This window comes from Acinonyx jubatus, chromosome A2 (assembly GCF_027475565.1).
Source record: "Acinonyx jubatus isolate Ajub_Pintada_27869175 chromosome A2, VMU_Ajub_asm_v1.0, whole genome shotgun sequence".
Lineage (NCBI taxonomy): Eukaryota > Metazoa > Chordata > Mammalia > Carnivora > Felidae > Acinonyx > Acinonyx jubatus.
The window spans coordinates 68,736,050-68,752,116 of NC_069383.1; the positions used below are offsets into that span (position 1 = coordinate 68,736,050).

The following is a 16,067-nucleotide window of genomic DNA, read 5'->3' on the forward strand; positions in this document are numbered from 1 at the left end:
AGAATTGGCATTTGACTTAGGTCTTGAAAGAACTGCAGCATTTTAAAATTTTCCAGAATGTGCAAAAAAAATATAGAAGAATATAATGAACCCCCCATGTTCCTATCTAGTCAGTTTCAGGAATTATCAGCTTATGGCCAATACTGTTGCATTTATATCACTGTCTCTCTTCCATCCATCCCCCTGGTGTTTTCAAAGCAAATCCCCAACATATTGTATATGTAAATATCAGTGTTTATCTCTAAAACAGATTTTTTAAATGAACAACCAAAATACTATCATACTTAAAAAAATTCGGTGATTCTTCAATATGATCAAATATCTGTTCTGTACATGTTTTATACATTTCCCCCTTTCTTAATAATTTCTTAAATAGTTTTTTTTATTGTTACCTAAATAAGGCCCAGGCATTGCAATTGGTTGATGTGTCTTAATATTTCTTAATGTCTAGGTTCTCTTGCTCTTTCGATCTTGTCTTGTCTCTTTTTTCTTCTGAAAGCCAGTATAACATAATGGTTGAAATCCTGGACTCTGTGTTCAAAGTATGACTCTGGGCAAGTTACTCTATTTGTACCTCGTTTTCCTCATTTATGAAAAGGGGCATAGTTGTATTTCTTTACTGGGTCAATGTGCTCATGTTTGTGAAGCTCAGAGCCAGGCCTGGGACATAGTAAGCTTTACAGAAGCGTGAGCTGTGGGTTTGGAATCAGAGAAGTTGCTCAGAGTAACATTGCAAGTCAGCGGACTGTGGGAGAGAGCAGAGGAGGGCTCATGTGAGTGAAATTTTGTGCAGTCTTGAGGATGCGAATCCTGGCTGTGCAGAGGGCTCCTATTTCTTTTTCTTTTGGCTTCCTGCTGGGTTCTTGATATTTCTTCAGTTCTATGATGTTGATGCACAGAGGAATTTTGAACAGGTAAGGTATTATTTAGTGGAAGCAACTTTTCTATTGTCCTTTTGATTTGCTGCTTTCCCTTCCTCTGCATTTATTAAGTTCGCTATTCTCTTGCAGAAGCCATTTTAACTTTCTCTGGCATTATCTGGGCTCCAGCAACTTGTGATCTCCTAAGTAGAACCTTTCAGCACTTTATAAATATGTCATATACTTTTTATATTCCTTTGTTCCCCATCAAGAACATACATCCCAGTCTTCAGAACAGCACAATCAGTTTTTATTCATTTAAGGAGCAGTAGTAATTTGACACTTGCTAATATGTAACAAATTATATTGGGAGCTGTAATTACAATTGCAGCTGGTTCCTAATTATACTGTAACCTTGATGCTTTAAAAAAATTAAGACTGAGTTCAACCTGTAATACTGGAGAATAATCTACATTAGGCAGGTCTGCCTTCTCCTGAACCATGGGCACTTATGTATCATAATGCCAAGTTAAAAATACTTTTTTTTGAGAGAGAAGGCACAAGTGAGTGAGGGGCAGGAAGAGAGAGAGAGAGACAGAGAGAGAGAAAGAATCCCATGAGGGGCAGAGAGAGGGAGAGGAAAAGAGAGAGAAACAGAACTCATGTTTACCCAAGGCGGAACTTGAACTCATGAACCGTGAGATCATGACCTGAGCCAAAGTCAGATGCTTAACCCACTGAGCCATCCAGATGCCCCTTAAAAGACTTTAATTTGAATTACTTTCACCTACAGTGTTGTCCAGAAGTACCCTTCATAAGGATAGCTTCAGGTCCCCATCCTGGCTTGCCAAATTCTTGGCACATCCTCCCGGTATTAAAATTAGTGTCAAAACAACCTGGGCTCTTGGGTCATTTTTGACTCTGTGATTTACTACTACTCACTTAAGAGTAAGAGTCTTATATCCTCAATTTCCTTATGTGAAAAATGGTGATGTTAATGACTCTTCACCTTAAATAGTTTTAGTGATGTTTAAATGAGGTCAGATGTGAAGCCTTCTAGCATCATGCCTAGCATAGAGTTAAGGACTCAATAACAGTTAGCTGATAAGTGTTCATTACTATAATCAATAATGAACAATCCAGCTCCAAAGACTTTTTTACCTTTGTAACCCCCAACTCCAGCAGAATGATGATCTTGGTTCTGTCACCACTCTAATTTGTGATAGCACGTATCTCCACCCACATTGTACCAAGCACTCATTGGTAAGCCTGTCATTTCCCTCGTGGGGCAGGGTCTCTGGTTTATTTGGCATTGTCTCCTCAGTGCCTGGCGCTGGGCCTGGTACATGGTATGCTTCCCAGAGGCGATTGCATTGCATGAATGAACAGCACCATCTAAGGCAATGGTCTCAACTCAGGGTGGGGTAGTTTTGCCCCCAGTGCATATTTGTCAAGGTCTGGACACATTTTTGGTTGTCACATCCCCGGTGGCAGGGGGAAGGAGGGGGAGAAGGTTGCTACTGGCATCTAAAGAGTCATGGCAAGGGATGTTGCTAAACATCCTACAGTGCATCTGATAGCCCCCTATAACAAAGAATGATCTGACCCAAACTGTCAATAGGGCCAAGGTTGAGAAACTCTGGTTTAAGGCAACCTGACTGCCTGGGTTGTGGCCCTGTGGAAAAGGCATGGAGCTTAGGGTAGATCAACCTGTTTGACCTGCATTTTTCTCAGCTATAAAAGAAGAAATTCCCACCTGCTTCAAAGGTTCTTTGAAAAGAAAGGGAGATTATAGAGGTGGGTGCCTAGTGACTCAGCCTACTTAGGCTCATCTTCATTGTCCTGGCCACTCATGATTTTTTTTTTTTTTTTAAGATTTAGTATTTTTGAATAGTTTCAGGTTCACAGCAAAGTTAAAAGGAAGGTTCAGAGAATTCTTATATACCACCTGTGCCTACACATGCATAGTCTTCCCCATTAGCTTTCTTCAGAGTGCTACGTGCATTACAGTTGATGAACCTGCATTGACACATCATTATCATTAAAGTCCCTGGTTTACATAGGGTTGACTCTTGGCGGTATACGTTCTATGGGTTTGGACAAATTGTGTAATGATACGTATCCATCATAGTAGTATCATACACAGTATTTTCACTGCTCTAAAAATCCTCTGTGCTCTAACTGTTCTTCCCTACTCCCTAACCTCTAGCAACCACTCATCTTGTTACTATTGTCATACTTTTTGCCTTTTTTAGAATGTCTTATAGTTGAAGTCGTACAGTATGTAGCCTAATCAGATTGGCTTCTTTCACTCAGTAATATGCATTTAAGTTCCCTTTCGTGTCTTTTCATGGCCTAATAGCTCATTTTTTTTTAGTGCCGAATAATATTCCAATATCTGGATGTGCCACAGTTTATCCATTCATGAAATATACCTTGGTTGCTTTCAGTTTTCAGTAATTAGAAATGGGACTGCTGTAATTATTAAACATTCATGTGTAAGTTTTCGATTCCTGGGTCGTATGGTAAGAGTATTTCAATTTTTTAAGAAACTGCCGATCCGTCTTCCAAATGCTGTACCATTTTGCATTCCTGTCTGTAACCGATGAGAGTTCCTTTGGCTGCACATCCTCACCAGCATTTGGTGTTGTCCATGTTCTGCATTTTGTCCATTCTAACATCTTGGTGTTTTAATTTGTATTTCCCTGATGGCAGATAATGTGGAACATCTTTTTATATGTTTACTTGCTATCTGTACATCTTTCTTGATGGTTTTTGTTAAAGTCTTTGGCCCATTTTTTCTTTGGGTTCTTTTTTTTTCTTACTGTTGAATTTTAAGAGTTCTTTGTGTATTTTGGATAGAGGTCCTTAATTGGCTGTTCTATTGCAAATATTTTATCACAGTCTTTTGTTTATCTTCTCAGTTTCTTGACTGTCTTTTGCAGAGCAGACATTTCTATTGTGATGAAGTCCAGCTACTCAATTCTTTCTTTCATGGGCCATGCCTTTGTTGTTGCATCTACAAGCACCTCAGCGAGCCCAAGGCCATCCAAGTTTGCTCCTGTGTTATCTTCTAGGAGTTTTACATTTAGGTCTGTAATCCATTCTAAGTTAGTTTTTGTGAAAGGTGTAAGGTCTGTATCTAGAGTCTTTTTTTTTTTTTTTTGCACGTGGATGTTTAGATGTTCAGCACCATTTGTTGAAGAGGCTGTCTTTGCTCTGTTGTCAGATCAGTTGCCTGTGTTTATGTAGATCTATTCCTAGGCTATCTATTGTATTCCATTAAAGACTGGTAATAATCTTGTTGGAAAATTGACCCTTTTGTCTTTCTGTAATGTCCCTCTTTATCCCTTATAACTATCTTGCTTCAAAATGGGCTCTGGCAGAAGTTAATATAGTTACTTCTGCTGTCTTTTGATTAATATGTTTGTGGCATATCTTTCTCCATTCATTTACTTTTAATCTGTAAGTTTTTATATTTACAGTGTGTTTTTTGTAGATAGAAAATAATTGGGTCTTATTTTTTGATACATCTTACAAGCTCTGTCTTTTAATTGGTGCTTTTAGACCATTGATGTTTTAAAGTAATTTTGATTATCTTGCTTGGTGTTTTCTGTCTTCATGGTTTGTGGTTTTATGTCTGACATTGGTTTGGAGGAAGTTCTCAGTCATTATTATTTCAAGTAATTCCTTCTGTTCTTTCTTTCTTCTCCTTCCGGTTTTCCTGTTATATGTATATTATACTTTCTGTAGTTGTTCTGGAGTCCACTCCGTTCCCCCCCCTCCCCCCAGTTCCTTTTTCTCTTTGCTTTCAGTTTTGGAGATTTCTATTGAGATGTCCTCAAACTCAGAGATTCTCCCTTCAGTCCTGTCCAATCTACTAATAAGTCCATCGAAAGCATTCTTTATTACGCTTACAGTGTTTTTGATCTCTGGCATTTCTTTTGGTTCTTCCTTAGCATTTCCACTTTTCTGCTTACATTCTGACTTGTCCTTGCATGCTGTTTACTTTATCCATTAGAGCCTTTAGCATATTAATCATAGTTGTTTTATATTCCTATTTTGATAATTTCAACATTCTTGCCATATTTGATGCTGGTTTTGATGCTCTGTTTCCTCAAATTGTTTCCTCAGATTGTTTTGTTTTGTTTTGTTTTGTTTTGCCATTTGCTATGCTTGTAACTTTTTCTTGATAGTCAGACGTGATGTACTGGATAAAAGGAAGTGCTGCAAATAGGCCTTTGGTAGTGGCATGGGGGGAAGGGCAGCAGCGGTAAAGGCAGAGGAAGTGTTCTGTAGGCCTGTTATTAGGTCTCTGCCTATTAGAGAGCCTGTGGTTCTGGCTAGTGTACTTCACAAGTGTTTCTCAGTTTTGTTTTGTTTTTTTTCTCTCCTCTTAGGTGGGAGAGAATGGCTAGAGGTGCCTGGAATAGGGTATTTACCTTCCCAACGGTAAGCTAGGCTCTGATAATACCCCAGCAGGTTAGGCTCTTAGTAAACAATTTCTCCCGAGTATAGATTTTGTTATAAAGAACAGAATGCTTGGATGCCTTTCAGAATGGTTCCGTTTTCTCTCCTCCTCCTAGAAGTGCAAAATGAGTTTTCTCCTTTAGTCACTGTCAGAAACAGGTTGAGTTTCAGGAGGTAAATATGGAGTTTCAGGACACAAATATGGAGAACCCCCTATGGCTGAGTCCCTTTACAGTTTTTAAATCTCTGTCTTGTCCACACTGAGCCTCCAGTGGTTTGTCATTTACAGTGACAGGTTTTTCCTACACTGACACTGGTTCTTGGCTTGGGTTCTAATTGGTCCTTCAGGTAACTTTCTGAAATAGATAAGTAGATTTGTCACTTCACCCATTTTATAGATGAGGAAACTAACTTGGAGACGTTAACTGACTTGTCCAGGGTCACCAGGTTAGCAATACACTGGAACCCAAATCTTTACCCTGAACCTGGTGATATTTGATTATGTCACAGTGAGCAAACACCTCTGTCTCCAGAAAGAGTTGAAAATATAAACAGAAATAGATCTATTTTAGAAAAGACTCATAGTCAAATTTTTGACTCTTGGGAACATTTACTGGAATGCTAACTTTAGCTGAATAACAATAATAATAAAATCTAAAATTAGTGTGTTGAAAGTAATTTTAGCATAACAGCACACAGCTAAAATACCACCATTCATTTCTTAACAGTTGTACTCTGTTTCTTAATACAGAATTGTAATGATGATGGCTTTATCATTGTTTAATATTTGTCTACAACAGTGCAGAGTTAAATCCAACACACTTCAGAGGCTACTGAATCCTTCTGATAAACATCTCCAGCACCCCTGAAATGACCCGTTTGTGTAATTACCTGGCGGGTTAACATTTGTGGTATCTGCTGCCTTATAAGTCTCCTGTTGAGTGATATGAACTTTTGAGGGTTGATGACACAGAAAGGTTGTGGTTTGAAGCATGCTTAACAAGGCATCTTGCCTGTATACTTGTTTATATTTCAGTAACTTTTTCATAATCACTGCTCTTCCTTTATTAGAACTTAGGGAAACTGTAGGGTGAGGAATGAGGGACTTAGTGAATTCAATGAAAAATTACTTTTCTTAACTTTGATGAGATACCTCATTCTTTCTTCTTTTCAAGTTAATGGTAACTGTGGTTTTGGGGAATTCCAAACTTTCTTTGCAATTACTGATTGTATCAGTCAAGGTTCACTTACAGAGAACAGCAGAATCTACTCTAGCTGGTTTAAGCAGAGGGAGATTTATTACAGGGTATTAAATGGCTTACAGAATTTGTTGGGAAGGTGAAGAAACAGACTTCAGGTTGAGCTTTCAAGAGTGCCTCCCAGGCACAGCAGAGCAGGCCACCAAGGGAGCAGTCATGAAGTGGCTTGCCAGAAGGGGAGTGTCCAGAAACATCCTGCCACTGACATGGGTAGGAAGGAGGTTGCCACAGGGAAATCAGACACTTGTAGCCATGATGTTGCTGGCAGAAACAGCAGAAGCATGGCCCCCAACTTCCAAATCTTTGCTTTCCAAAATTTTGCTTCCCAATCTCCTCCAGCTTCACCTGATTGACAGCACTTAGGCCACGTAGCTGCAAGGGAGTCTGGGAAATGTAGTTTTCACCTTTCCAGTCTGTACAGTACATGAAGATGTGTGGTGATTCAGTTCAGGAAGATAGAGGGGAAGAAGAGTTGGCCCCAGTTTCTCAATTGTTAGGCTACACCCTAGTATTGCTTTCCCTTGGGATTCAGGTCCACCCATGACGCTTACTTCCTCAGATTCAAAAGACCAGAAAGGAACGTTTCTCCCTCCACCTCCTTTTGCTGCTTGTCACTACATTCACTCCCGTGCTTACACAGGGACTAGCTCACTTTTGATGAGCTGCCTCTTCTGGTTTTTATTTCATATCTAAGGTAAATAATTACTTCGTGACAGTAGAATTTTCCGGGTAAACCTGTGCTTGCCTTGGCTTTCAGATCTTTTAGGTTTGGGAGGGCTGACTGAAGGCCTGGTTGTGCAAGATGAAGTTGAGATCTTGGGCCCTAGCTTGGTAGTTCTCAACCGAGCCCCACATTATCATCTCGTGATGAAGCTTTCAAGGTACCCATTTTAGAGATTCTGCTTGGATTAGCCTCTGCAGTCTAATTCGATAGGCCTGGACATTGATAAAACACAGAAGTCCCTCAGGAGACTTGAATGTACAGCTGGGACTGAGAACCGCAGTCCTAACCAAACTGAATTGGACATTAGCTAAAGCTGTGGGTCTTTTTTTTAAATTTCTTTTTTATTGTTTGTTGATCTTAGAGAGATACAGGGTGTGAGTGGAGGATGGGCAGATAGAGGGGGACACAGAATCTGAAGCAGGCTCTAGTCTCTGAGCTGTCAGCACAGAGCCCGACATGGGGTTCAAACTCAGAAACCACGAGATCATGACCAGAGGTGAAGTGGGATGCTTAACCGACTGAGCCACCCAGGCGCCCCTAAAGCTTTAACAGCATCAGCGTCATCATCAGGAGGACTTGTTAAACTGTGAATTGATGGCCCCACCCTTAGAATTTCTGATTTGTAGATCTGGGGTAAGGTGTGATCATTTGCATTTCTAAATGGTCCCACTGGAGGCTGATGGTCTGGTGCCCACACTTTGAGCACCAGCAGCCTAGAGGAAGGTATCTATTTTCATTGACTGGATTTGATTTCTACTTGCCTGGAAGACTTTCTTCCTTAGTCAACATTTTTGGAGCATCTGCTTAGTTTCTGTTCTTTGCTGGAGTTGGGGATGTGGACATTTGAGGAGGTCACGATCTTACATCTCTAGAGCTTTTCACTGGAAGAGGAAAGCTTTTCTTTTCTTTACATTTCCTTCTTCAAGTTAGTATCCCTTATTCTGTGTAGGTTTTCTTATGTTCTTCCCCGCTGCCCTCAGACCTTGCAAACTGTTTGGGGCACACAATTCTGTACCACTGCGATTTGTTAATGAGCCTACAACTGTGGCTTGATTTCAGTATTAGAAAGCCACTTAAAAAAAAAACATTCTTACGTGTAGGAAAATCTTGCCTGGTGTTTTCCTTTTTTTGGCTGCTTGGACTCATATTAAAATGAGAGTGAATTTATTTGTCCTGTAAGGTATCTTTCTGGTCCTCCTTGCCATGTTTCCTGTCCCCGCCTTTTCAAAACCAGTCATTTGAAGTTATGTTATTGTTATTTTTTTTTTATATCTAGGATGCACCTAATTCATGTATCTGTTTTGCAAGTGTTATTGACAGCCTGTGTAAGCTATTATATCTAATGTGTGTCCTGTCAAAAATTTTACATATTCAGTGGTCCTCAAACTTTGCCCCATGGAATGTTGATTCATAGAATTGATCTGAAATTTCCATACTAAAGTTCAATAAAGGTAAACCTTTCCCATTTTGTGGAAAAAATATACAATGCATAGTTTTTTTCAGTTTTAACCCCCTCCTTTCCCCCCCCCCCCCCAGGCTTGGCTATTTATGAAAGTTAGCTGCTACAATATAAAATTCTCTATTGTATTGATTTAAGTAGCAAATGGTGATATTTCATAGTTTCTGCCAAGAACCCTTTACCTCCTTGGTTATTTTCCTAACTATGTTTGCAAACTAGTTCCTTTATTTAAAATACTTGCTACAAAATTTTTGTTTAATGGTGAAATCTGTTCTTATAAATGCAAATTCAGAAGAATGATGATAAAATCAGGTAATTAGATTATAAGAACAGTAGCTGTAAATATTTACATGCTGTTAGTATAAGAAAAAAAAATACCTAACAATGAAATTCAGCCTTCTGGAAACAATCTCAAGTTTGATGAATCTTCAACAGGCTTGTTAAAGTGATGCAGAGTGTGCATGCTGGGCAGCTGTTTGAGTTGGCTTAAAAAGGGAGACTACATTTCTAGAGTTCCCCTTTTCCAGCTCCTAGAACTTTCTGGGTATGGATTTTGCCACCAGGTAGGCTCCATCTCAGTACACCTTCAGCACACTGGTACTTCTAGCTCTAACTTTCTGTGGTCTTGAATAAAGCTGTGTAAGTTCTTCCTTGACTGCCCATGATACCAAAACAAGAAGATAAGATGGGAGGTGGAAGTAGAACTGGGAATTCTGAATAGCCCCACAACACTGGGGAAATAGATGGGATTTGTGCAGAGGTGAGGAGACCCAGGAAGCTGGTAAAATTTTTTTCGGAATCCATCACCTATTGAGCCATAGTTACTTTGTGCTTCAGTACAGTGTATGCGGGACCTAATACATATTTCAGTGGGCCTCTGGGAAATTCCATGGTGTATCTAACTTTGAATCTAGTCTCAAGAAGTAGCATTGGTTGGGGCTAAGCTAGTAGAGGAGGTGAGTTAGGAAAACCTCTATGTTTAGTGGTTTGGTGAGTGTTCTTGAAGATCCATGAGTTCTTTTCCCCTCCTTCCTTAATTTTTTCCTTCTCAAGTTATGAGCCATCACTTAAAGAGTAAGCATGGTTGAATATAAACACCTTTCCATAAGAATATGAATAATAGATTCCACACGTTTAGTGGTTTAACTCTGTGTCCTTTTTGGTACTAAGCACTTTATGTGATTTTCTCTTATCACTCTTTCAACCATCCAGGACTTCCATTTTGCAGATGAAGAAAGTGAGGCTAAGAGATCAGGGATGTAGCTCAAGGTCACACAGTTAGTGACTTTAGAGGTCACACTTGATCCCCAATCATAGGTGGCCTGACACTAAAGCCATATTCTTAATCACTGGATGGACACTATAAATTGGTGGTATTAGGAGAAACTGGGAGATTCTTGATTTCTAGGCATGTATTTTGTTAATGGTTAACATAAGTTATGGTCTGTTTGAAGCTTCCTGCAATGTGGCTCAGTGGAAAGACCAATACAGTAGGGTATGGAAGATTTGGGATCTGATCCCAGCTCAGACAACACTTAGAAATGCAAGTATGAATTAGTGCCAAATCTGACTTTTGGGGAAAAAATTGACTCTCTCTGAGTCTTAGTTTCTTCTTCTGTAAAGTGGGGCCAATATTATGTACTCTCCAGGTCTCAGATTTTGCTGTGGGGATCCAGTGAGGTAATGGTCTTACATTGAAAATACAAAATGTTCTATGCACATTAGATGACATGACTTAGAATTGTTGGGTCCCTATATGGATTTTTTTAATATCTATCTTACAATTTCTTTATCCTTTCATCCATTGATGGACAGTTACCTAACTGTTTTTGTGTCTTGGCTATTGTAAATAATGGTGCAATGAACCTGTGGGTGCAAATACCTTTTTAAGTTAGTGTTTTCATTTTTTTCAGATAAATGCCCCAAAGTGGTATAGTTCTGTTTTTAATTTTTTGAGGAACTCTGTACTGTTTTCCATAGTGGCTGCACCAGTTTACATTCTCACCAGCAGTGTGTGGGGTTTCCTTTTCTCTACATCCTTGCCAATACTTGTTATATCTTATCTTTTTGATAATAGCCAGCCTAACAGGTGTAAGGTAATATCTCATTGTAGTTTTGATTTGCATTTCCCTGATGATGAGTGATGTTGAGCATCTTTTCATGTGTCTGTTGGCCACCTATATGTCTTCTTTGGAAAAAGGTCTCTGGGAAAATCTTCTACCCATTTTTTAATTGGATTGTTTGTTTTTATGTTATTTAGTTGTAGTTCTTTATATATTTTGGATATTAGCCTCTATCAAATACGTGTTTGCAAGTACTCTCTCCCATTCAGCAGGTTGCTTTTTCATTCTGTTGATGGTTTCCTTGCTGTGCACAAGCTTTTTAGTCTGATGTAGTCCCACTCAACTTATTTCTGCTTTTGTTGCTTTTGCTTTTGGTGTGATGTTAAAACAAAACAAAACAAAACTCATTGCCAAGACCTGTGTCAAAGGGTTTACCACCTGTGTTTCTTCTGGGGATTTTATGGTTTCAGGTCTTAGGTTCATTAAGTCTTTAATCCATTTTGAGTTAATTTTTGTACATGATGAAAGATAATGGTCCAGTTTCATTCTTTTCCATGCAGTTTTCTAGTTTTCTCAAAACCATTTATTGAAGAGACTATGCTTTCTTCATTATCTCTTTTTGGCTGCTTTGTTATAAATTAATTGATCATATATGGCTGTGTTTGTTTCTGGGCTCTCTATTTTGTTACACTGATGCATCTATTTTTATGCCAGTACCACACTGTTTTACTCACTATAGCTTTGTGATATGGTTTGAAATCAGGAAGTATGATGCCTCCAGCTTTGTTCTTTTTTCTCCAGATTGCTTTGACTATTTGCTTTTTGTGGGGTGTGTGTGTGTGTGTGTGTGTGTGTGTGTGTGTGTGTGTTCTTGGTGGTCGCATACAAATGATAGGATTGAAAAATGCCATTGGGGGGCGCCTGGGTGCTCGGTCGGTTGGGCGTCTGACTTCAGCTCTGGTCGCGATCTCACGGCTCGTGAGTTCGAGCCCCGCGTCGGGCTCTGTGCTGACAGCTCGGAGCCCGGAGCCTTCTTCGGATTCTGTGTCTCCGTCTCTCTCTCTCCCCTCCTCTGCTCATGCTCTGCCTCTCTCTGTCTCAAAAATAAATAAACATTAAAAAAATTTTTAAAAAAGAAAAAAAAGAAAAATGCCATTGGAATTTCAATTGGAATTGTAATAAATCTGTACATTGCTTTGGATAATGTGGACATTTTAACAATTGATTCTTCCAATCCATGGGTCCAGAATATCTTTCCATTTATTTGTGTTCCCTCTGGTTTTTCATTAATGGTTTGTAGGTTTTAATATAAGATTACTCGCCTTAGTTAAATTTGTTCCTAGGTATTTTATTCTTCTGATGCAATTGTAAATGGAATTGTTTTCTTTATTTTTCTAATAATTTTTTATTAGTGTGTAGAAATGCAGCAGATTTTTGTGTATTGATTTTTATATCCTGCAACTTATACTGAGTTTGTTTTTTATTGCTAATGGTTTTTTGATGGGGACTTTAGAGTTTTCTGTATATAATATTGTGTCATCTGCAAATAGTGACAGTTTTGTTCTTCCTTTACAATTTGAATGCCTTTAATTTCTTTTTCTGGCCTAGTTGCTCTGGCTAGGATTTTCAATAACTATGTTGAATAGAAGTGGCAAGAGTGGACATTCTCTTCTTGTTCCTGATCTCAGAGGAAAGGCTTTCAGCTTTTCATTGTTGAGTATGATGTTGGCTGTGGGCTTGCCATATATGGCTTTTATTATGTTGAGATACATTCCTTCTATACCTACTTTATTGAGATATTTTTATTATAAATAGATTCTGAACTTTGTCAGGTGTTTTTTCTGTCTATTGAGATGAAAATATGATTTTTATTCTTCATTCTGTTAATGTGGTATATCATATCAGCTGATTTGCGGATGTTGAATTGTCCTTACATCGCTGAAGTGATTCTACCTGATCATGGTGTGTGGTCTTTTTGATATACTGTTGAATTTCGTTTGTTAATATTTGTCGAGGATTTTTGCATATGTGTTCATCAGGGATATTAGCCTGTAATTTTCTTTTCTAGTGGCATCCTTGTTTGATTTTGGTATCAGGGTAATGCTGGGCCCATGAGTTTGGAAGAGTTGCTTCCTCTTCTATATTTTGTAAGAGTTGGAGAAAGATTGGTATTAATTTTTCTTTTAATGGTTGGTAGAATTCACTAGTGAAGCTAGCTGGTCCTGGACTTTTCTTTTTTGGAAGTTTTAAATTACTGGTTCAATCTCCTAACTAGTATTGATCTCTTTAGATTTTTCTATTTTATCATGATTCAGTCTTGGTAGGTTTGTAATGTGTTTATGTAATATGTAATATGTTTCTTGAATTTATTCATTTCTTCTAGGATGTCCCATTTATTACTATAATTGTTCATAGTAGTCTTTTATGATCTTTTGTATTTCTGTGGTGTCAGTTGTTGATGTCTTCTCTTTTGTTTCCGATTTTGTTTGAGTTGTCATTTTACTTGGTGAGTTTAGCTAAAGGTTTGTCAGTTTATCTTTACAAAGAAACAGCTATTAGTGACATTGATGTTTTCTATTGTCTTTTTAGTCTCTATTTCATTTATCTCTGCTCTAATCTTTGTTATTTTCTTCCCGTATGGATGGTGTTCTCCTGTGCCTTAGATCTTAGCAGAGTTACAGAGTGAAAGCTTTGTTTCTTTCTCTCAGAGAGGTGTAGTCCTGGTGGGGAACACTGAATGTGCATGTGGGGGTTAGTCATGGAAGAATGCTATGGGAATTTAGGGCAGGGGAAGTTCACTCTGCCCAGGGAAGACTTTATGAAGTGCATGGCATAGTGAATTAATTAGATTTTAAAGGATGTGGTATTCAAATGGAGCAAGAATTGTTCACTTTGTGGAAACTTACCTTTGCTTTTAAAAGGAAACTCAGCTAAGTACCTAGGGTCACCATATGCCTTCTAAAAAATACTTATGGACTGTCTTGAAATGTGGAACTGGAGAGTATTTCTCTGCTGTTCAGAGGGTTGAGGGGCGCCTGGGTGGCTCAGTCGGTTGAGCATCCGACTTCGGCTCAGGTCATGATCTCGCAGTTCATGAGTTTGAGCCCTGCATCGGGCTCTGTGCTGACAGCTCAGAGCCTGGAGCCTGCTTCAGATTCAGTGTCTCCCTCTCTCTCTGCCCCTTCCCCGCTCATGCTCTGCCTCTCTCTGTGTCTCAAAAATGAATAAATGTTAAAAAAAAATTAGGGGCGCCTGGGTGGCGCAGTCGGTTAAGCGTCCGACTTCAGCCAGGTCACGATCTCGCGGTCCATGAGTTCGAGCCCCGCGTCAGGCTCTGGGCTGATGGCTCAGAGCCTGGAGCCTGTTTCCGATTCTGTGTCTCCCTCTCTCTCTGCCCCTTCCCCGTTCATGCTCTGTCTCTCTCTGTCCCAAAAATAAATAAACGTTGAAAAAAAAAATTAAAAAAAAAATTAAAAAAAAAAAAAAAGAGGGTTGAGGTGTTTTTATGCTGTCTCATCTTCTCCAGTGGTGTTTGGCCTATTCTACCTTTCTCAGAATATAAACCTGAAAGGAGGGAATCTTCTCCTGAAACCTTTAGGTTGGCACTATCATTATTCTTAGGTTGGTTAGCATTCTGTTTTTTCCTCCTTAAATGAACACCAAAGAACACTAATTCAGAATTTTAAAGTTTACCAAATCTTATGGATAAAAGTAGCATTGGTGGTTGCAAGTACTCAGCTGAAATTAAAGGAGTTATCAGTCTTGCTCTGGGAAACAAGGTGACCAATCAACTTGTTTCAGAAAAACTACCTCTCCCATTCCAGTGATTAGTTAATAAAATTATTCCTGACAGTGGCAGGCCAAGAAGCTCAGGCAGTTACATATTTAGAGACAGAGAACACATTGTCCAAAGATCTCAGAAGAGCCTTTGCAAACACACAGAAAGGATTTAGAACAATTTGCATAAATCTCCCTGTGGATAGTGCCATGGCCCCGGTATTAGGATGGTTCCAGGAACCCCTCCTTGGCTGTATCATGGGGTGACGCTGTGCTTGGTGAGAATTCAGTCTCATGACGGTTTTTGCCAGCAGGATTGGGTGATGGGACACTGAATAAGCCCACTGTTTGGTTCCACATAAGGACTCTTTTGTGTTAGCCTGGGGTAGCCATATTCAAGTTTGTCTTGCTTTTTCCCCACTAATGTTTTTGGACTTTGTGGGCTGGGGAATTAAGCACAACACCTATTCTGAGCTAATCTGTCAAATTTTGTTCTTGAAAGGTAACCGTAGCCCCTTGTATTTCGAGAATGTGGAGAATAATAGTCATACCTTTGGAGACTTCTGACTTCTGAAATTAAAAGTCGGGGAAAGGAGGAGAGCTCACATGGCATGCCCAGATAGGCGTTCATGCGTATTCCTGGCGGAACTGTGGGAAGTAATTCCCTTGGTTGTTAATATGATTTGCCTTGTTCACTAACTTCCTTAAGAACTATGTTCTCTTGCATAGTTAACAAACAAGTTGTACTTTGATATTTAATATTTCTCTATGAAAGGGTATGGGTCACTTTGGTGTGTAGTTTAAAAAATGCCAGGTGATTCCAAATCTGTTTCAGCTTTTCTTTTTTTCTACTTATTTTTTGGAAAAAATGATATTCATTAGACCACATATTAAGAGCTTTACTGGTTTCTTGCACAGCCTGTTATCATTCTAGAAGCCACATAAGGAGTCCAATTTAAAATCCAGGGAGCAGTTTATGCACTGGGGAAATTTGGTGCTCTAACTACAAAAATGAAATCCACTAATTTCTAACCTGGAGTTTATTTTCTTTCAGTCTGCTAGCTTGATGTCTCAGCTTTGTTCTAATAATATAAACATTTTTATGTTTATTTATAGGTGGTTTTAACCAAGAGAGCAGATCCAGCTGAGCTTAGAACAATATTTTTGAAGGTCAGTATAAAAGAATCTATTTTGTTTCTTATTTGATTTGTGTTCTCAAATTTTTAAAGATTATTTTCAAACAGCTCTTTATTTCATTGTTATATTTTTTGAAAAAATCCCCAAAGGTATCTTTACATAAGACTTAGGAAAGAGATCTGTTACAATTATATGTATTTTTTGAAATGCATCAGAAACTAGTAGGTGATTGTTTGTGATGGTAATATGGTTTACATTTTAATTCCTTTTCTCTCATATGGTGTCAGATACTGGAAAGGAGTTGCTGGGGCATTTAGT

General features: G+C 38.8%; 1 protein-coding gene across 6 annotated transcripts in view; it reads left to right on the plus strand.

Moving 5' to 3' along the window:
• Positions 1–16,067, plus strand: part of SLC25A13 (solute carrier family 25 member 13) — a 183,779-nt gene that overhangs the window by 15,023 nt on the left and 152,689 nt on the right. For all 6 annotated transcript variants that reach the window (XM_053218425.1, XM_027071932.2, XM_053218423.1 and 3 more), the window contains one exon: positions 15,729–15,782. In XM_053218425.1, coding sequence (XP_053074400.1) covers positions 15,729–15,782 — 54 coding nt within the window. The remainder of the gene's footprint in view (positions 1–15,728; positions 15,783–16,067) is intronic.